Genomic DNA, 22,812 nt, shown 5'->3' with positions numbered 1-22,812 from the left:
TATGATAAACGGTCCAGGAGTGAAATTCTCTTACTTTCTGTTGTAATCTTAAAGAAAATAAATCTATTGTATGTGTGTGTATATATCTATATATATCTATATATATAGATATATACACATATATATATAATAATTACAAGCACATATTTCATAGTAGGAATGGCAGCTTCTCTGCAAAAATGACTACAACAATTCCTTCATCCCTGTGTGCATACTGAGACAGAGGCAGAGTCTATTTCCCCCTCCTTTTATCCAGGCTGGCCTTGGGTCTTGGTTTGTCTAATAGAATGTGGTAGAAGTGATGGTGTGAAACTCCCACATCTGGGCCTTACAGCTTCCACTTTCACCCTGTGGGAATACAGGGCTACCACAGGAGCAAGCTCAAGCCAACCTTTGGGGAAGACCTGTGGGTTGAGGCCTCCCAGGCAAACCACTCTGTAGTCAAGCCACCAGATGACTATAGCCACAAGAATAATGCCGCACAAAACCAGCACAAGAACCTCTTAGCTGAATCCAGCCCCACATTGCTGACCCCACTTACCATGGAAAATGAAATGTGTTTTAAACCACTAAATTTTGGAGTCGTTTATTACACAGAAATAGGTAACTGATATAATAAGTATTAAATATTATTTTTAATGATAATTCATTGTTTTAAAATTGAGCATTGATCTTTATAAGTTGAATTTTAGTAAGTAAATTTAATATTTATGAAGAGAAGGAACAGTGGGGTATGTACATACTGGGACCTGTTTTTCAGTGAAAAATCTACTAGCCATATATCTTGGTATAAGTCTTTATTTTTACAAAAATTAAACCATATTATACATAGTGTTTCATGACTCATTTCATTCTTTTAACATTGTAGACACGTATCCATGTCAATAAAGTCAGAGGTAATATTTTTAATAGTTGCATAAATTTCCATTGAACATGTATTTATAAAACTCCCTTTCGATGGACATTCAGGCTAGTTTTCAATACTTACATAATATAAATAATACTAAAAGGAACTTCTTTATACTTACAACTTTGAGCATTTAACTGTCAGCATCAGTTTCCTCATCTGTAAAATGGCGATATCTCTGAATCTTCCTACAGAATTGTTAGATTAATATGATAATGTGTATGAAGCCTTTAGCAGTTTGGGGGATGTAGTGAGCCCTTAATAAACTATAATATTTTCATTATTAGTATCATCTCATTATAAGCTTCTTTAGGACAAGGACCATGTCAGCATTACTTAGGGGCTGGCACATGACAAGTGCTCAATGTTAAAATAGTGGACACCTACTGAATGTTTCCTATGGGTCAAGCTCTGAGTTCAACAGCAACCTATGAAGTAGGTACTGCTATTATGCCCATATTACAGATGAGGAATTTGAGGCACATAGCGGTGAGGTAACTTGCCTAAGGACACAACTAAAATTTGAATTCAAGGGAATCTGACCCCAAAGCCCATGCCCTTAAAACTATACCATGCTGCCTCAATAAATATAGAAATCTATATAATAGAAATCTATATAATAGATTTTAGAAATGCAATTTCTGAATCTCAGGGAATGCACATTTTTAAGGCCTTTAATACATATATGCAGCATAAGCTATTTATTATAATGCTAATTTCTTGAAAAGCAGTTTATAAAATTTTATATACAATATTATTACAAGTATGGGAAAATGCATAGAAGAAAAATTGAAGGGAACACATCAAAATGTTTAGTGACGATTTTTTTTTTTCTGAGACAGTCTGGCTCTGTTGCCCGGGCTAGAGTGCCGTGGCGTTAGCCTAGCTTACAGCAACTTCAAATTCCTGGGCTCAAGCAGTCCTCCTGCTTCAGCCTCCCGAGTAGCTGGGCCTACAGGCATGCGCCACCATGCCCGGCTAATTTTTTCTATATATATTTTTAGTTGTCCAGCTAATTTCTTTCTATTTTCAGTAGAGACGGGGTCTTGCTCTTGCTCAAGCTGGTCTCAAACTCCTGAGCTCAAACGTCCTCCCGCCTCGGCCTCCCAGAGTACTAGGATTACAGGCGTGAGCCACCGCGCCCGGCCTAGTGACCATTTTTGAGGGACAATTAATGGGTGACTTTTTTCCCTATTTCTGTTTTTATAAAATTTCTATAATGAGTTGTTACTTTATACAAACAAGTTAAATAACCACACCCTTGCTTTTCTGTTACATGTGCTTTTCACCTTGCAGTTGGTTCTGTCCTTTGAAAGTAAACCTTTCTAAGAAAAGAGAATTTTCCTGGTTAAATTGTATTCTTTATCCTCAATCAATCTTAAAAAGGAAATTAGGATCAAAGGTAATCTGCCTTCCTAACATTAGGGCAGTGATTCATTTGACCTAACTTCTGGTGCTAATAAGCGGTGTTGCTGATTTACCTTTCTGCTATTTCCAGCGTGAGGACAAGAGAACTGTTGTACTCTTCCATCCATTTGTAAAGCACTTATTGACTAAGGGTTTTGCAAAGACTTTATCAAATTGTTTCTCAAACAATCCTGTGAGCTTGTAATAAGTCCACCAAGCCTTGGATACACACACACACCTACATGAAAGCAAATGTAGCCAGATAATAATTTGACATATTAACCTATGTATTTTTTGCCCAGGACTTCCTGATACTCCAGGCCTTTCCTCTGTTTTCACCGCAGCTAGGGTGTTCTCTGCTTACTGTCTCAGAGAAAGGACAACATAACAGAACTTAAAGAACACAGACATCAGTTCTTGGCTTATGACTTTGGAGAGCCTAGGCTTAGAGGAGGCCCAGATCAGAGATAGGGAATAGCAAAGTTTCACCACCTCTCCCCCAACTAGTTCCACAGGCTGTGGAGGAAGGAGGGTGAAATTCAAGAGAACAAAGAGAGCTTAGGTGTTAACACAGGGGTTTCTTGGGAAATGTGGCCCTGTACCCCAAAATCTCAGAGAGGTTTAGGGGATCTGAGAATACAGAAAACCCATGCCTGACTTCCTGGGTGGAAACAGGGCAAGCAGTAGGAAACAATAGTTCTCTAAGCCTTACATGGTGTAGAAAGAGTGAGAATATTTCCCATGAGCACAAAAGTAATGAGGACATGGAAAGCAAAGTGACGAGATGTGACTAGTCTTTAAGTTCGCTCTTCTGACAACTCAAAGCTGCTGTAAATTTTAATTCTAGAATTTCCATTTTGTTCTTTTTTATAGTTTCCCCTTCTCCACTGAGACTGTCTTCTCAGTGGAGAAATGGAAATTGGGAAATTGACCATTCACAGTTTCCCGAATTCTTTGAACATATTTATTAATCCAAAATCTAGGCTATCTGGACATCAGTTTTTAATAACTCCTTTTTTTTTTTTTGACACTTTAGTTGACTTTTTGTCACTACCTTTATGAAAGGGGGGGCTTCCTGGTGGTGCTAGCATCAGAATTGGGTTAAGCAATGCCATTAAGGAATGACAATAATCTAATGTCAAAAGAGTTGCTTGAAGTGGGGCAGGGTATCATCTCAATAGAAATGGTGCATAATGTGTGAGGATTTCTCATCTTCAGATAAAAATGATAGTTGCAAAACTCTTGTGAAAAACACAAGGATAGCATCTCCATTCTTCCTGATTGGCCTCAAACAACTGGCAAGACCTTCCCACGCATTAAAGAGTAGAACGAGAAGAGAATTTAAATCACCACCAAGTACAAAAAACTATGCCCTCCAATGATAATTTTTTCCTAAACAAGAATCAGCCTCCTTATACTTTCTAATATAAAGGTAATACATAAATTTATAGAAAAATTAACCAAAACAGACAGGTATAAAGAAGAAAGTATTACCCAGAGAAATTACCACTAATATTTTGTTGAACATCTTTATAAATGCTGCTTTATGCAAATAGTTATGCAGATAATTTTATATTAATGGCACAGTATATATTTTAACCTAATATGTGGTATAGATCATTATCAATATAGACATATATCCTTTTTAATGACTGTATATTCCATTGCATAGCTGTACTATAATTTCTTAAACCAGTCCCCTATGGAAGGACATTTATTTCTAGATTTGTGCAATAGTGAACATTTTTTCTGTGTGTGTGTGTGTGGTGTGTGTGTGTGTGTCTGTGTGTGTGTGTATGTGGCTATACACACATCTACACAAGTACATCTTTGTGTACTTGTCAGATTATGTCTCCTTGGGGCAGTACATTTCTATAACATTATTTCTGGGCTGAAGCATATTCAAAATTTTTAATAATAAATAAAAATTTCCTGCCAGGAAAATTTCCCACCCACTCACATTATCAGCAATAGTGAACCTTTTTCTCTATATCCTTGATCATACCGGGCATGTGCAATCTTTCCAAACTTTACCAATCTGTCAGACAAAAAGTAACATTTAAATTTTGTTGAGTGAGTTGGTTCTAGTGCTGAGCATGAGTATCTTGCCCATGTATTCCTTTCTTGCTTTAAATGGGCAGTATGTGCAATGTATAGGGGCCTAGAATATAAATAAGATGGTCTAGCTACCATACTCCTAGACATATTGCACTAATTCTGTGTCCTTGGGTTAGCCACTTAACTTTTCAATGTCTCAATTTCTTCACATGCAAATGAAGGATTTGGAAGAATAGGTGTTCTTGAACTTCTTTTCCAGCTGTAAGGAGGCAGTGGGAGGATGCACCATGCAGATCGGTAGCAGACACTGTTGGTTGACTAACTCAACAGCCATTCCCAGCCCCTTCTCGCTTGCCTGCCTCTACTCTAAAAGAGGCTGGGAAACCTCAATACCCGCTTTGGCAGCCTCCTTTGGAGTTAAGGGCTGGCAATGTTACCAAATTCTGGCTAATGAGACATGAAGAGAAGTCCATTAGAGTGCTTCTGGAAAGCCTTTTGCTTTCTTGATGAAAGAAACAGGCACGAGAGAGAGTGAGCTCACTGGTACTCTCTCTCCCTCAACCCTGGCTTCGGTGCGGAATTAAGGCCTGGCCCATGGTGGCTTTGTATTGCATTGACCCAGCTAAGCAGGATCTGTTGTCCAGAATCTTCACATAGTTCCAGGTCAGGGTTGGCCACAAGAGAAATGTTGCATGAGATCTAGGAGGCAGCAGCAAAGCAGCAGCCACGGTTTTTATGCTCTGAAGGACAATGCGAGGCTCCAGGCATGTTGGCAGCTCTGACACCTTGTCACTGACCTGCAGGCTCACCTTGCTGGCATGGGGCAGCACCCAGACTTGCATGCTCCACCAGCTCCCACCACATCTCCTCCTTCAGTTTCTTCAAGTTCTAAGCCAAGTGCATCTGTAGCTTTGTAAAAGGTGCCAGCTTCTTCTGCAGGACACCTTGAAGTTAGAGGTAGAGAGAGACACATGCAGATCCAGTTTGTCCTCAAGAACTTTGGCCGTTCATGAATTCTAGTTTGTCCTGACAAGTTCCAGTCTGTTCTTTCTCTCATCCACATCCAGCTTTCTACCCTGTCTGCCATTCTGGCTGACCTACAGTGACTTCAAGCTCAACATAGAACCAAAGAAAACAAATAGCCTTGCATGGACTCCTCCACCAGCTCCCTTATTATATAGAGTCTAAGGCAGCACTGTCTGGTAGAACTTCTGTGATGGTGGAAGTGTTTTATATCTGAGCTGCACAATGTGACAGCCACTAGTCACATGTGGCTATTGAGCATTTGAAATATATCTAGTCAATAGAGAAACTAAATTTTTATTCTTATGTAATGTTAATTATTTTAAATTTAAATGTAAATAGCCAGATATGGCTAGTGGCTACCATACCAGATGATGCAGACCTGGTGCCTAATAATAAATTCCACATTCTTTATCACCCATCGTGGCTTTTCTCTAGCTTACTCCTGACTGATGCAGGCAGCAGCTGGTAACTGCTTGGGGAAGAGCATGGAGACACAAAGTCAACAAGGAGTGACAGGGCCAAAGGACAGAAAGAGCCTGAGTCCTGGTGGCCCCCCCAGCCTGCAACCTCCAAACTTCTTATGTGAGAAAATATAGACCCCTTATGTGCAGTGGACTATCACTGTGTCCTTACAATAAATTCTCTCTCTCTTTTAAGTGGCTCTGTTTCTTGTAACAAAGTGATATAAACCTTGTCTGGAATACCACAGGACACAGATGTTGTTCTTAGAACACAATTTGGAAAAAAAAAGAACGTAATTACATTGCATAGGAATCATAAAATATACATTTAAATTAGCCTTTTGAAAGAGGCAAATGACATAAATAGAACCATGACAAGTATTAATGTTAGCTTTCTCCCCCAGAAGTTCCCTTTTCCTTCACATTTCTCTTTGCTTTCTCTTGAAGAATGACCTACAGTAAGTAACGTGACCTGCCTTCCCCAGTCCTTCTTTGAGTTTGTGGATACATAAATGAAAATTGTGAACTTCAGATGTTACGAAGTATATATTAATCAGGGTTCTCCAGAGAAACAATGGATGTATATAAAGATACTTATTATAAAGTATTGACTTGAGAGGGCAGACCCAGTAAAGCTGGTGGGTGATGCAGTTCGAAGGCCTGAGAGCTAAAGAGCCGTGATGCAGATTCCAGTCCGGTCTGAAGGCCTGAAAACCAGGAATGCCAAGGGCAGGAGAAGATCATGTCCCAGCTCAAGCAGTGAGACAGGAAGCAAATTCAACCTTCCTCTGCCTTCTTAGTTCTATGCAGGCCCCTAATGGATTGGATGAGGCCCACCAACACTGAGGAAGGCCATCTACTTTACTCAGGCCACCAACTCAAATTCCTTCCAGAAACACCGTAACAGACACGCCCAGAGATAATGCTGAACCAGCTCTCTGGGCATCCCATGGCCCTGTCAAGCTGACATATAAAATTACCCATCACATGGCCTTCCCCAAATACAATGACCCAGCAAACAGGAACTAAAACATTAGCAAAGCTCTATGACTCAATTCTAGAATTGAGGGCGTTAGTCTCTTTTCTGTTAAGAAATTCTAGGCTGTATGCAAACTGAAAATGTACTAAGATGCTGACACTAAAATTAGAAATGGGAAGAAGCAGCTTTAAACTACAAAATTGGGGGAACTGACAAACAAGATAAGACAAGACTTGGACTTACAGGAACAAATCTGATGGTCCATCTGAGGAACTAGGGATGGCAAACTAATCAACCCTTCCAGTCAGAGACATGGCAATATGGAACACAGAACTGTTAAACTATACACACACACACTCCTCTATCCAAATGCTGAAAACAAAAGGAGTAATTTGAATGTTTGGTAACAAGTAAAGCTGATGCACACACTAATTGACAAGATACTGGCCCCCAAGATTTTTAGGCCCAGGCCCCCCACTCTGGTCTTCCTCTTATCATATACCTCACTACAGATGAGGCATCTTAAGAGCCAGGAGGCACTACCCATCCAGACCTCATGCCCTTCCATTCTATACCACCTTCCAGGTACCTGAGATTATGGAATTCCCTGCTCAAATGTTGGCTCAGAGCTCACTTCCAGGGCTTGACACAGGCGTCTTCCCCAGGTCCAGCCACCACAGGGTCAACTGCATGCTTGGAGTACATAGGGGTCAAGGGGTCACTTTTTGGGGAGAGTTTGGTCATCAAGGACTATGTCATCCACATACTTCTGTGCAAGTCTCCTTGTGGAGTCTGGGGTGGAGGTTAGAAAGAGAAAGGGGGAGAGGTCTGACGGGAGGAGCTCCAATTGCACTCTTGCTCTGGTACTTACAAAAAGCAGGGGCAAGCCTGCCACCAGGTACCCATCCCAAGGAAAGCTACAGACAAATATATAGGAAAAATTCGTTAGTAGGTTTTTGTTGTGAGGGGCCTTATGAAAATAGCAAAGATATTCCAGAACATTTGGAAATCAAGCACTGAGAATTCAGTGAATCAAAAATCCCTTAGTTAATAGTAAAACTGCAGTGCAGAATTAAGCTGTACCCCAGACCCATAGTGTTTTCCTACCAAGAAACACTTGATTTATATAAGGTTCCCTCGTTGCTTGGGGTGAGATGGGGAAAGGGTGGGTGGGGGAGTAGTCATAGATGGGTGACCAAGGTTGGTGATAAGGTGTTACCAACCTGAAGTTTACAGTCTGAAAGAAAAACTCTAGGAGTTAGTTTAGATTCCCTCCATGCCACACAAAGTTTAGGGATTAAGGTAGTGGCTGCTGATATGTGAAAATGGGCCTGCAGGCTTTGCAAGTAACCCAGTAAATTATGCTTGTCCTATTGGGAACCCCCTCCACATTCCAACCCCCAGACCAGAATCAAGGTGAGCTAAAATATTACCGAACAGGAAGCAGGGTGTAGCAGACAGTGCTCTTCAGCAGGCAGTCTTTCCTTCACCAAGACAACTTTCTTTCTTGCCAGTTTCCTATGCATCTTTCCACTTCCCAGGCCACATCCCTTCCCCAAGTAAATATGACCTTTCTTGTAGAACAGTTACCCACGTTGTCTGTCAAACTAGATATTTTGTTGTTGTTGTTTTAAATATCAGCGCATTTTCACGACTCTGCAATTATGACAACATGTGGTATGCAACCATTATTGTCAGTTCCAGTCTGAGGCTGGCCACTTAGCACTTTACCAGGAACGGGTCTTTCCTGACAAGCCCTCGCTGGTTAACTGACCGTGGAAAGATTAACTGCTAGACAACACATCAACGTTTTCTTTCAAGGCTGAGCTTGAGTAGAGAACAATAATGTGCAGGAGTTTTCAAGCTGTGTCCACAAACACAATTCTACACAATTACAAGGAACATTCCTTTTTTTTTTTTTAAATGGTTGCTTAAACCAGTGGTTATCCGTTATGCTGTTGACATAGGAAAAGGCGAAATGCTAGCAACCGAATCAAGGCAGCAGTGCAACAGGCAGCTCAGTGGCGTAGGCTGCGTGGTTTGGTTCCTTGGATGGGCAGGGTGCTTTTCACTTCCTCCCAATCTCTGTCCCTCCCTCTTAGTGTATCTTCCTGGAAATAGTAAAACAAAGCAAAACATATTGGTCTTACTTCAAGCTGCGGTTGGTGTCTGTTGTTCCCTTGTTCTGCACATTTCACGGGACTGGGTTGTCCTAACTTCTCTATTGTTTCGTGAGACGCGTCGCTCTGCTTGTTGGCCCGGCCTTCTGAGCATTCTGCGTAGACCCTTCAAGTGCCCCCGCACTCCCTCCCAGCCCTCTGTTGGGGCTTAACGCTTCCTAGCCCAGGTCAGATGGCCGCGCTGCTTCGAGCACCCGACGCCGGAGGAGGGAGGAACGCGGCTCCCGCTGGCCAAGGGCAGCTCCGCGCACCAGCGCCGTGCCCGGCCGGTACTCGGACCCCTTTCTCGCCCTCTCCCCGCCGGCGCGCCCCAGGGACTTACAGCGTCCCCGCGAGTGTGACGCCTCCGGCTTCACGGGCATCTCGCGGGCGCTCGCGCTTGCGGGACCAGGACACCACCCCTGGGTCCGCCCCCGGACGGCGCGGGGGGCGGAGGCGGCGGCGGCTCCCTTTTGCGCTGCCTCCAGCCCTGGCCCGCGCGGGTGGGCGCGGGAGCCTCGAGAGCCGCCCGGATGCAGCAGCCGAGCCGCCACTTGGCGCGCGGCAGGAGACCCGGGGCGAGCTTGCCCTCGGCGCGCGCTGGGGGCCGGAAGGGGGTTCCTCATTTCGGTCCCTCCCCTTTTCCTTCGGAGTCTCAGAGCACTCCCGCTCTCAGACCCTCCTCCTCCCAGGTATCCGCGGGGAAAGGAGAGCGCATCTCTCCTCCAGGCACCCCACCATGGGCAATGCCTCCAATGACTCCCTGCCCGAGGACTGCGAGACTCGACAGTGGCTCCCCTCGGGCGAAAGCCCAGCCATCAGTTCCGTGATGTTCTCGGCCGGGGTGCTGGGGAACCTCATCGCGCTGGCGCTGCTGGCGCGCCGCTGGCGGGGGGACGCGGGGCGCAGCGGCGGCCGCAGGAACTCCCTCTCCTTGTTCCACGTGCTGGTGACCGAGCTGGTGTTCACCGACCTGCTCGGGACCTGCCTCATCAGCCCCGTGGTGCTGGCTTCGTACGCGCGGAACCAGACCCTGGTGGCACTGGCGCCTGAAAGCCGCGCGTGCACCTACTTCGCTTTCGCCATGACCTTTTTCAGCCTGGCCACGATGCTCATGCTCTTCGCCATGGCCCTGGAGCGCTACCTATCCATCGGGCACCCCTACTTCTACCAGCGCCGCGTCACGCGCCGCGGGGGCCTGGCCGTGCTGCCCGCAATCTATGCCGTCTCCCTGCTCTTTTGCTCCCTGCCGCTACTGGACTACGGGCAATACGTCCAGTACTGCCCCGGGACGTGGTGCTTCATCCGGCACGGGCGGACCTCTTACCTGCAGCTTTATGCCGCCCTGCTGCTGCTCCTCATCGTCGCGGTGCTCGCCTGCAACTTCAGCGTCATCCTCAACCTCATCCGCATGCACCGCCGAGGCAGGAGAAGCCGCTGTGGACCCTCCTTGGGCAGCAGCTGGGGCGGTTCCGGGGCCCGCAGGAGAGGGGAAAGGGTGTCCATGGCAGAGGAGACGGACCACCTCATTCTCCTGGCCATTATGACCATCACCTTCGCCATCTGCTCCTTGCCTTTCACGGTAAGTCACTCACTTTGTTTCCCAGCCTAGCTCTGTGCAGCCTTCTCACACTCTCTCCTGTCACCCTCCACCCTTTCCGCCGCCCTGCAGACTTTTGCAGCTTGTGAAAATATGCCCTACTTTGTAAAGATCTGAAGTCTTCCTCTCTCGCTTCTCACCTTTACCCCACTTTCTCCCTCCCCCAATCCGGGCCTACTGATCTCACGCAGTAACACAGACCCTCAGGAAGGGAGCCTTGGGCCTGGTCTAAGCTAGCCCAGCCCCTCATCCTGGCCCCGGTACATTGTGCCTTTCTTGCCCTTGGCTAGCCTGGCTTAGTAATTGAGGAGAAGGCAGCCCCTCCCACGGTAGGATGGTTGTCACTGTTACAGCCTGACTACCTTGAGCTGCAGTTTGCCGCCCTGTACCTCCCACCTGTTGGTGCTAGTTCTCCATGCTTTGCCTTTTGTTTCTGTCAGGGCAAAATGTAGTGCCCAACCCATAGCATTCTAGCTGCTATTGGAAATGGTCCCAGATGAGAAGCATCCCTGTTGCAGAAGTTCCGAACTTTCATGATTTGTCCTAAAAGTTCAACAACCATCTAGTTTACATGTTTCCCAATTTATATATTTGATTGTAACTCTTTGTTGCCATGAAAATTTATAATAGGTCCATAATGATGATCAGAGGAAAAGACAGGTGCTTGCAGGAATCCCTTGCTAAGCTTTTGAGATCCCTCCAGAGAAGGCATTTGTAATCTCTTACAAAATATCCTCTTAATGCCATTGTCAGAAATATCTACAGGTGCTCCGCAGCATATAGTTATGACACTTTATGAGCACAAGGACACATGCAGGAATGGCTGGTCCATCTCAGGAACAGAGAGTGGGGCTGTCTGGGGAGCTGAAGGACAGGAGCCCAGGTTCTGGCATAAGGGCTGCCCTGGTTTGGGGCAACGTCAGCAGTTACTTCTATGATGCTGTGAGTTCAAGCCTCTTATAGTGTAATGTTTTAGCAGGTCCTTGAATATGTCTGAGAATGTGCTGGCTCTTACAGTAGGCTAGTAATTGGGAATGTGAGAGCGTAGCAACTCCACCTCCTAATCTTTAGAAGAACAGGGCTGACCCTGCAGGGTCGAAGCAGTTAACAGTAGCAGTTTCACCTGCCACAATCTTGGGGAAAAGAAACAGAGGGACAGTGCCTAATATTAGCAGGTCCGACCTGTAGAACCTGGAGAGAAAATAACTCTCTCCTACCTCCTGCTCCTGATTATCTTCATCTGCTCATCCTCACGGATGGGAAAGGACACAGGGCCCCAAGAGCCTGGATATGATTTCCTCCTCCCCACCCCAATTAATCCCCTTTCTTAGCTATGTTCTCTTCTCTCTGGTCCTCATACTTTTACCACATCCTCTGTCAGGGCAGTAGCTGTTCTGAATTAGTAAGTTACACTTTGGGAGGGAATGAGATGGAGTATGTCAAAGGCCAAAGGCATCCTCTTATAAAATGAAGTAGGACTGTGCGAGGCTGCGTCTCCCATTCCACCCTGAACAGGGGAGTTTGTGCAACAGAAATGCTGTGATGTAGAAACCAACATGACTTCTACGCTTTTCTTTTATTTATTGGTGGAAGCTTTCAATTATGTTAGGGGCAAAATCAGCTTTTGGAGGTCAGGACTAGGATGTAGAGCATATATCTATGAAAGAAAGCATTTCAGTGTCCACTAAACAACTTAGAATTCAACTTAGGGGACAGGAACCATTCCTGAATTAGGGAGTGCCTAATTAGGATGGTGGGAATTAGGATGTCAGTTCTTGGAGTTTTATCTGTCATTTGTGAGCATATAAAAATAATATCCCCCACCTCCAGCTACTTAAATCACTTGGGAGTGGTCTCAGGGGTGACCACACACTTGTGAAACGGGTTGCTATTCCCTTGTCTCCACCATTTACACAGGCAAGCAAGAGGAAAAATGTTCTCCCTTTTGACCATGACTGACCCACTGCATAAACTGTATGTTTTAAAATAAAGCAGTGCTTTCCAACAGATTTCCCCTATTTTCATGTAAATTTACCTTTTGTCATGAGAACTCCATCATTGTCACCTATTGCTTTTTAAATCTGTGTGTGTGTGTGTCTGTGTGTGTGTGTACACACACATATAATATATGGGTACATACACATACATTCTTTTCCCTCCCTCATTTAATATTAGACTATGGGCGGCTCCAGAGTTGCCATATGGAAGGGGATTAGAGACAGAAGTCTGGTTAGAAGGGGTGAGGGAGTAGAAGGTCTGCTTTGAAGTTGTATTTTTATTTCGATTTCCTGTCTGTGGCTGGGCAGGGAGGGCAGATGAAGATTATGAAGGGGCTTGAGCTCCCCCAAATCACCCCTTAGCATTGACAGTATCAGCTGACACTATCAACAAATATATTCTAGGTTTGTTTCTGCATATATTCGTGGCAAAGATTCCCAAAGAGCAGGAGAAAATCATAGTATGAACATAATAGGAAAGCTGGCCACGCTGATTTCTTGCCTGGGGACTACCATGACACCATATCCAGATGAATTATAGATAATCCACTAGGCATAAAACAGAATTAAAGTATCAAGTCATCTCTTAATTAGGAAATTTACATTGACTCATTTTATTTTGTCAATATATCATTGGTAATAATGGTTAGTATCTTTCATTTACATAGTACTTTAAATTTTATGAAGTGCTGCACTATCCCGATTTAAGTAATTTATTGAGGGGCTTGTCTGACAATTCAAAACTGATGGGTACTGTTTGATTCATATATTCTGCTATTTCAGAATGCTTGGCATGTGCCCTGGTGTGTGTAGGGGGTGCTTTTTCCCCCAAGTCCTTTTAATCTACTTGGCCTACACTAAAATTGTGTCACAAGTGACCTACACCTGTCTCCCACGTGAGGAAGGAATCGTTTCCACACATCCTAACAGGGGGCTCAGTTAGACAAGGCAAAGGCTTATGGTGTTGCCTTCAGAAATTCTCCTATTTCTCTAACAGAGTGCACACAGTCCAATAGAAATGCAATGTGAGCCACAAATGCAAGCCACACATAGAATTTTAAGTTTTCTAGTAGCCACATAACAAACAGTAAAAGGAAACTGATAAAATTAATTGTAATTATATATTTTATTTAAATGAGTATATGCAAAAATATTATCAATTCAGATGTTATCCATGTAAAATAATTATTAATGAGATATCCCAACTAATTTTTTGTTTGTGTCCCAGATAGTAGTAGTGATCCACCCTATCTCTGCCCATTCCTCAAATAACAGCTGCTTTCTATGTCCCTCAAAAATGGACCAAACCACTGGCCAGCCAGGAGGGGAGTTCACAGCTGTACCCAGTGAGACACCAGCCTATTCCACAGCACTCCAGTAGTGGGAATAAGAGGGGAAGGGGGATTTAGGAAACCTGGAACTACTAATGTCAGACATTGTCCCGAGATGGGGGCACATTGGAATTACTGCTTCCTCCGAGGGTACCAGGCTAGGACTTCCAACGTTTGTGAAGTAAAACTATAAAAATGTTTAAAAAAAAAAATGCCCAGTGCCCTGAAATGAAGTCAAGTTCAACCTCATATATCATTACTATCAACACCAAAATGGCTAACACTTTTGAGAGCTAATTTTTACATTAATCCATTATCTTCACAACAACCTAGAAAATAGATAGTATTATGATCCTCGTTGTACAGCTGAGGCGAATAACGTACCCTGGGTCTCACAGCTAGTGGGTGATGGAACTGGCTTCAAAGCTAGGCAGTTTAAGCACAGAGCCTATGCACTTAACCACAATACTATCAAAGAGAAAGTACTCATTTCAGGAGTAACATATGAGAAGATTAATCTAAGATTTCATAAGAGGCTTGTGAGGATGTTAAAAATTTTTGGACCACGTTGTCTCTTAATTCCAACCAGTTAGCTTTAAAAATAAAACAGCAAAGACTTTTTTTCTCCATGTCTGCTGCAGGGACCTGAGCTGGGCCAAGTGCGTGGTTCCCTTTCTCTTCTCCACAGACCTATGAAATAAAAGGCTGAGACTGAGATTTTAGGAGATTGGCTAATGTAAATGCTGATCTAAATTAAGAAATAATCAGATTACCCTTCACATAAAATCTCCCGTTGGTACATATAAAACATTTCTTAAGTGATAAAAAAGCATGTGGTGTTTAGGAAGTGACATTATTTTGGCTATCCAATATGAAATCCTGCATGAGACCAGCGACTTATTCCAAACTGTTTATTCACTAAAGGGATATTGTATAAATTAATAAATTCCTCCTTATGTTAATCAGCTGTTGTCATCATTTCACAGAGATAAATAGAAACTCTCTTTCTTCCTGAAATGGAACAAAACACAGGAAATATATGAGACCTCCATTCTTGCCTCAGATACTGTTTGTATCTTAATTGCCAACCCATATCAAGCCACTTTCTCACCACTTTACTAATTGTGGCAAGCTTCTGGTCATTTTAAACTGTTTTCCACATGCTATTAGAATAAAGTGCTTATGCATTTTATTCAACTTCAAAATTTCAAGAGTGAACCATTGACTCATTCTAAAAATGTCTCCATCTTTAGAAATTCTTTATGGTTATAATTTCTAGGTAAATCTGATTAGTGGACGTGTGGTCTTTGCAATACAGAGAAAATTCAAGTAATTTATAGTTTCCTGTTCATTCCTGGTACTCTTTATGTAAAATGTAACATCAATGGGGGTTGAAAAACTGATAATGAAATTGGCCAGTTACATACATGCAAAATGTAATAATTCTGGTAGGGCAGAAATAGAAATCTAGAAATCTCTATGCATAACCACAGTGAACTTTGCCTGGTGATATAATGTCCAGGAACAACTGGAAGGCCCTTTATCATTCGAGCATCATTAATGCTGTGTTTGGGGATTGTTGAGATAGTGTTAATACACATTACCATTTTTTTTTTTTTTTTGAGACAGAGTCTCACTTTGTTGCCCTGGCTAGAGTGAGTGCCATGGCTCACAGCAACCTCAAACTCCTGGGCTCAAGCAATCCTACTGCCTCAGCCTCCCAAGTAGCTGGGACTACAGGCATGCGCCACCATGCCCGGCTAATTTTTTTCTATATATTTTTAGCTGTCCAATTAATTTCTTTCTATTTTTGGTAGAGACGGGGTCTCGCTCTTGCTCAGGCTGGTCTCGAACTCCTGAGCTCGAGCAATCCGCCCGCCTCGGCCTCCCAGAGTGCTAGGATTACAGGCGTGAGCCACTGCACCCGGCCAATACACATTACCTTTTAAGAGAAAGTTCCTCTATATGAATGGCTTCACTTGACATCTTTTCCTTTGCCATTTGGTATTATGAAATGCCGATTATGAATAAAGATGCAGTTATACTGATTTTTAAAATTTAGACAGCAAGAACCATAGTCCTTTTCCCAAAAGAGAATTTGTGCATTATGTCTATACCCGAGGTCAAATGGATCCTCACTCCTGTTTCAGATGGTTTAGGCCAGGTCCTCAGCTTAAAGAAAAACAGCTTTTGAGGGGATAGTATATTTCTTCTTTGGTGTGTCAAGAGCCCATCACAGTATTGTTTAAAAAAGAATAGAAATAGTGAGACACAGTGTTTCTGGAAGGCAATCAGCTAGCTGGTCTCTTTCCAGCTAGAGGCCTAAGACCCAGTTAATCTGCAACTTGGCCTGCTCAGTTGGCTTTTTCTGTCCTCTCTTTTGAAGTTTCTGACCACCACTTCCTGTCCTTATCTTGAACTCATGAGTTGAGGCTCAACTTATATTATCAAGGTGTCCCAAGCTCCATTTTTCTGAGAATATTTTGCTGCCTAAAATAGCCCCTAATAGAAAACTAAACTTAAGAACCCTGCCGTCGGGACATCTATGTGATGGGAAGGGCTGGGGATAGGGAAAGTATGTTCAGGGAAGACTGAAACTTCCTCTAGACCAAGGTTCTTAACCTGTGCTCCATGGAAAGTGCGTGGATCTCTCTGAAATCATTTGCAAAATGTCGTGTTTATATGAGTCCTGGGTAGATGGTTCATAGTGTGCGTCATTTTATCAAAGGGTTAAGAGCCACCATGCTCCATATAGGCCTGGAGCTTTAAACTTTAGCATTAGCTCTTCTTTGTTTCCAGTTCTGAGAAACACAAGGCAAAGGACCCTCTAGTTGCAGAGCTATATCCATGCCTCAGTTTTTCTTCTGAAGGAAAATAGGTTTCTATTTCCCTCCACCACAAAGCACCTGTGATTTGGGTAAAAGGGTTTCTTTAAAGCATCAATGATATATCCGGAAAATAATCTCCCCCAAAAAGGTTTCTAAAGAATGAACCAGGCAAAGTCTACAGCCAGGACACCCTAATGTCTTTCAGAAGGCAGATAAACATGTAACAATCTATTCCTGCAATTTAGCCATGGAAAAATATGGAGGAAAAAAAAGCTGCAGAGAAAACCACGTAGCTACTTAGAAATAGCCATGATTTTCCAATCTACGAACAGGAACAGTGATATCTATAAACCTTCGCGACACCTTTGAAGAGAAGTCTCCTACAAACCCACAATTCAGTCAGTCATTTGTGAATGTCATGTGAAGCTTTACATCATAGGCTTTCTATATAGATGGCAGCAGAGTGTGTAGTGGCTTAAAGTAAAGGTTGGTATCCTCCTGCTTCAGTCTGACTTCACAGTTTCTCTACTAGAGAGTGTGATCCTGGGCCAGGTAACTGATCTTCTAAGCCTTGGTTTCCTCCTCTCTAAGCTGAGAATAATAATACTTTGTACGTTTGTGTAAAAATTAAACAGAATAAGACTTACAAATTGTTTAGCACCATGCCTAGCACACAGTAGGTGTTCGGTAAATGTTAGCTGCTATCTCCATAGGATTCAATTTCCAAAGGAAAATCAAATTGCATATTAATGATCAGGAACTGAATTCTGAAAACCCAAAGTCAGTTGTTTGATTGACCAGGCCTAAGTGGATCTTTATCTTTAAATGTGATAAATGAATAGGTTTTAGGTGAGGGTCTAAAACAGTAGTTCTCAACCTTGGTGGCACATTAGAATCACCTGGGAGGGCTTTTCAAACCCCTAACACCCTGATGTCCAGACTAATTAAGTCAGAGTCTCTAAGGGAAGGAGCGAGGCATCAGAATATTTTTTAAAAACTCCTTAGGTGATTTCAATGATCAGCCACATAAAATCCCCATTTGCTCTAAAGTTCTGAACCTACTTTGTAGTTGCATTAAAGATAGGAAGGTAGTTCAAATAAACAGTACCTAGTCAGTGCCAAGATGAAGTTTTCCACAGGAGGCTCCTTCTATACAAGACAATGCTAGAATAGCATTAATTCTCATCTGCGCTGGTTTTTTTTTGTTTTTTTTTTTTGAGACAGAGTCTCACTGTGTTGCCCTGGCTAGAGTGCCATGGCATCATCCTAGCTCACAGCAACCTCAAACTCCTGGGCTCAAGCAATCCTCCTGCCTCAGCCTCCCGAGTAGCTGGGACTATAGGCATGCGCCACCATGCCCGGCTAATTTTTTCTATATATTTTTAGTTGTCCAATTAATTTCTTTATAATTTTAGTAGAGACGGGGTCTCGCTCTTGCTCAGGCTGGTTTCGAACTCCTGAGCTCAAACAATCCGCCCGCCTCGGCCTCCCAGAGAGCTAGGATTACAGGCGTGAGCCACTGCGCCTGGCCTGCGCTGGTTTTATAAGTGTCACAATAGGCTCTTAGCACAGCCGGGTAGAGAGAGCCTGCCCTAAAGCATTAAAACGCATTTGACTCATTTGGTTTAGCACTAGGTATCTTTCTCATAGCAAATGTATCAGTAGTGTATGCAGAAGGAATAGCACTGACACATTAATTAATTACTTTATATTCCTTGTGTCATCCTTTAATTAAAAACTCAGGACTGGCTGGAGGGAGAGGGGAATGTGCAGTTATTGTTTACAGATATCGAGTTTCAGTTTGGGATGATGAAAAAAGCTCTGGAGATGATGGTGATGTTTGCTATTTTGTGTTCTTTTATGTTGTGGTCAATCAAGTGGGTCCACAGGAGGAGACACAGGAGAAGCTCAGGAAAACAAGGCATGGCACACCATGCAGGGCCAAATGGAAAAGCACGAGAGTCAGCCAGGAGGACAAGGTGCAGGAGGGAGGGAAGAGCCTGGGCCACTGCCTTTATTGGAGTTTCCACAGGAAAGGCAGGGCGGGGTGAACAGTAAGGGTTGGTTAGTTTGAATAATTTCAGCAGGCTCTAAGCTATGGGGGTGGTCCCTAGTTACCTGGCCCTGGCCCCAGGATGATTAAAGCAGAGGAATATTGCCTTCTGAGGTATATGGGCCAGACAAGGGGGTCTTGCTCTGAATTGATTAGTCTGTATATCAAAGATATGCTCCCAGCTGAGCTTTTTGCTATCTCTAAGAATTAGCTAGCCCTGCGGTCCCCAGCCCCCTGGTACCTGGCCTGGTACCGGTCCATGGCCTGTTAGGAACTGGCAGCATCACTGCCTGAGTTCCAATCCCTCACCCCAACCCCATCTGTGGAAAAATTGTCTTCCATGAAATTGGTCCCCGGTGCCAAAAAAGTTGGAGACCACTGAGTCCCAGGAGGGACAGTCTCTCCCCAGCCAGAAAAGTTTTTAAGATATAAAAACATCATAACATACAGAAAAGTAAAAATTTTATAAACAATATAGTTGCACAAGTGGTAAATGTTATGTTTATTCTACCACAATTTTAAAAAAAACAACCCAAGATCTACAAGATCAAAAATGATACTCCAAGCAAAAGACAAGAACCAAGAGAAAAAATGGGGAGGTAGAAAACAAAACTTACATCAAGAACTTGAAGGGTCACTGAAGTATGTCTCTTTTCCAAGTGTAAAAGAAGGAATTATTTTCTACAAAATATTGACCACTACCTGAAGTGTAATTTTAAGCAATTCTAAAAACTACCCAGCATGGTGGATGAAAAGGAAAGGAAACAGTACAGAATTGCTTCATCCTCTAAAATCAGTTTTCACTTCTCGTTACTCTGTCACACTGTAAAGAGATCAGAAACTGTGGTGTGGGTTATTCTCCCCTGAAAACCTGACTCATCTTCATGTGTGAAGCTGTGACACTAGAATGCCGAGCCCTCCGCCCGGCCTGTGTTGGCTGGCCAATCCAGCGCCATCATGTTCTCTGGCTAAACTACATCATAAGCTCAGCTGCAGACTTTTTCTACTACAGGGTGCTCAGTTATTAATATGCGTGCACATGCACGTGTGTACACTAATATATTTTAATCTATCAGACTAATATATTTCAATCTATCATTATCCTGAATTTCTAACTTCTGAAATCACTTGAATACACCATCCTGGATATTTTTCATCCAAAATAGTTTAACTGGCAAGAAAACTATTGCTTCATTGCATATCCACACCTAACTTTCCTCTTCTCTCTATAATCTGGAAAACCCACCATCAGTTCTTCTTTTTCCTTACTCATCTGCCAAATCTTTTCTCCATTCCCTATGCCAAGATTCTCTGGCATAAACACCTATGGCTGCCAAATCTTCCTGCTATTGTCCTAACATAAGCAACCCAAAGATGACTACTCTTCTCCCTGCCTGCAATTTGCTGTGTATATCCAGTTGCCAGATGCCTGCAGAGTAAGTACTAGGAGAAAGGAAACCAACTGTTTCTTCTTCTGGAAAAGGAAAGTGGAGGAAAAGAGGGCATAGCTCCCTAACTCACAGATGGCCATAGTTAGAAAGTCCCAGAAGCATTATAAAGAACTGGTCTTAAATGACCAGGTGCCATCTACATTTGTTTTCCTCTTTTCTAAATGCTAAATGGAAGTGTTTGGTCTTTATCAATCATGTACTTTTCCATCCTTCCAATCTAACCAAAAAGCTATGTTACTCCCTGAATATCTAAGGAGTCAGATGAGAGCTGGCATGCCAGTTTGAAAACAGTGATCCACATGTAAAGAGGTGTCAGATTTCCAGTGTTCAGGACACTGTTCTGAAAAGCTTTGCTCTAATACAGGTCTGGATGTAGCACACAGTAAACACTGCGCTGGTGTCAAGAGAGTTGTGTCCTGATTCGGCCACTAACCAGCCCTGGGTACTTGGGCAAGTCACCTAACTTTTCTACATCCAGTGTGCTCATTGGTAAAATGGAGCACTGTTCTGAGCAGCTCACACATGTTGCTTCCCATCATCCTCCTAGCAGCCCTCTGAAGTAGGTATGTTGTTATTATCGCCCATTTTAAAAATGTAGAAACTGAGGCACAAAGGTTAGTTTTCTTGCCATTGGTCCCAAGGCTCTATACAGAGCTAAGATTCAAACCCAGGCAGTCCAATGGCCAGAACCCATATTCCTGCTGATGGTGCTCTGTTGCCAACCTTCTCTCACTGAATCGTGATAATTAGATTTAGTATTTGGAAGTAAATGGAACATATTATTATTATAACTTTCTTAAAGTTCACTTCCTTGTCAGTGAAAAAGGGACAGTATTTAAGTTTGAGAGTTTTTCTAAGGAGTAGATATAAAGTAGATTTAGTACTCAGAACAATTCATGACACATATATTAGGTTATTGATAAATGGGAGCTACTAATATTATTGTTGTCGATTTTTATTGAACGATTCTATTCTAGGTGCCAAGAAAAGTTTTTTCATTTCCCTCCATTCCCAATGACAAGACCAGGACGATTGCACATGGTGTTAATATTAATTATAATCTACAGAAAACATGCTTTCATTGAGTTCAAGGGGCAAAATGCATTAATTGTGTTATAATTTACATATAAGTTACATACGATTTTGTCCCCCTACCCCACCCTTCTTTCTTCAAACACAAAACATGGTTTTGCTTTTAAATCTCAAGAAATAGCATAGAATCTAAGCCTGTTCACTGCTGTGATGTAAAACTAACATCATTTTCCCCCTTTGCTTCTTACAGATTTTTGCATATGTGAATGAAACCTCTTCCCGAAAGGAAAAGTGGGACCTTCAAGCTCTTAGATTTTTATCAATTAATTCAATAATTGACCCTTGGGTCTTTGCCATCCTTAGGCCTCCTGTTCTGAGACTAATGCGTTCAGTCCTCTGTTGTCGGACTTCATTAAGAACACAAGATGCAACACAGACTTCCTGTTCTACACAGTCAAATGCCAGTAAACAGGATGACCTTTGTGGACAGTAGTTAAAAAGTGCTTAGTTATTAAACATCTGGAAGATCATTTTGAAATGGTTCCTTAGAGAAATGAAAACACTTAGTGTATAAACAAAATGAAGCTACCCTTATAAAAAGGAGTAAACAAACATTTAAGCAGGGTCACGGCTACAGATGTGCTGACAAGACACTTCATGGCAGGTGTCAGAAGGATCTATAAAGTCTCCTCTCAATGAGCATGTTACTTGGCCTTTAGAGGAACAATCAGCTGCATTTAAGATCCAGTTGCCTTTTGATTTATGCTTTCCTGTTGAATGACAAAGCATGTGGTTTTGTAATTCGTTTAAAACTCTAAATGGTGGCCGGGCGCCGTGGCTCACGCCTGTAATCCTAGCACTCTGGGAGGCCGAGGCGGGCGGATTGTTTGAGCTCAGGAGTTCGAAACCAGCCTGAGCAAGAGCGAGACCCCGTCTCTACTAAAAATACAAAGAAATTAATCGGACAACTAAAAATACATAGAAAAAATTAGCTGGGCATGGTGGCACATGCCTGTAGTCCCAGCTACTCAGGAGGCTGAGGCAGAAGGATCGCTTGAGCCCAGGAGTTTGAGGTTGCTGTGAGCTAGGATGATGCCACGGCACTCTAGTCCGGGCAACACAGTGAGACTCTGTCTCAAAAAAAAAAAAAAAACCCTAAATGGTTACTGTCTTTTGTATTTTAATCTTCTATGCTACTACTGTTATAAACATACAATGTACAGACTAGATAAAACTTCATATGCATTCTTTAGAAAGTTGATGTGTGGAAGCAACCGAGCCTTTTGTCTTATGATTTCTTAACGAACCCTTTATTTGGACAATGAAGTTGAAAATCATAGGCACCTTTTACTGTAATGTTTGTGTATGTGGCAGTATTCTCATCACTATGGTATTACTTTACTTACAAGAGTGGACTCAGTTGGTTAATGTCAGTTTTGTTCATTGATCTTCCCAGAGTTATGTATCAAATTGTCAGATTATTTATTTTACAATGTCCATTATGCTAATAGTAATCAAGACTT

At 42.8% G+C, this 22,812-nt stretch overlaps 1 protein-coding gene across 1 annotated transcript; it reads left to right on the top strand.

The window, feature by feature from the left end:
• The first annotated feature begins 9,670 nt into the window (after positions 1 to 9,670).
• Positions 9,671 to 21,857, top strand: PTGER2 (prostaglandin E receptor 2 (subtype EP2), 53kDa). The gene is made up of 2 exons (XM_012663777.1): positions 9,671 to 10,579; positions 21,540 to 21,857. The coding sequence occupies exons 1-2, from the start codon at positions 9,737 to 9,739 to the stop codon at positions 21,780 to 21,782; spliced, it is 1,086 nt and encodes a 361-aa protein (XP_012519231.1). The 5' UTR covers positions 9,671 to 9,736; the 3' UTR covers positions 21,783 to 21,857.
• The last annotated feature ends 955 nt before the right edge of the window (positions 21,858 to 22,812 follow it).

Source organism: Propithecus coquereli, unplaced genomic scaffold, assembly GCF_000956105.1.
Source record: "Propithecus coquereli isolate 6110/MARCELLA unplaced genomic scaffold, Pcoq_1.0 Scaffold83, whole genome shotgun sequence".
Taxonomy (NCBI): Eukaryota; Metazoa; Chordata; class Mammalia; order Primates; family Indriidae; genus Propithecus; species Propithecus coquereli.
This window is presented reverse-complemented; position numbering and strand designations above follow the sequence as displayed.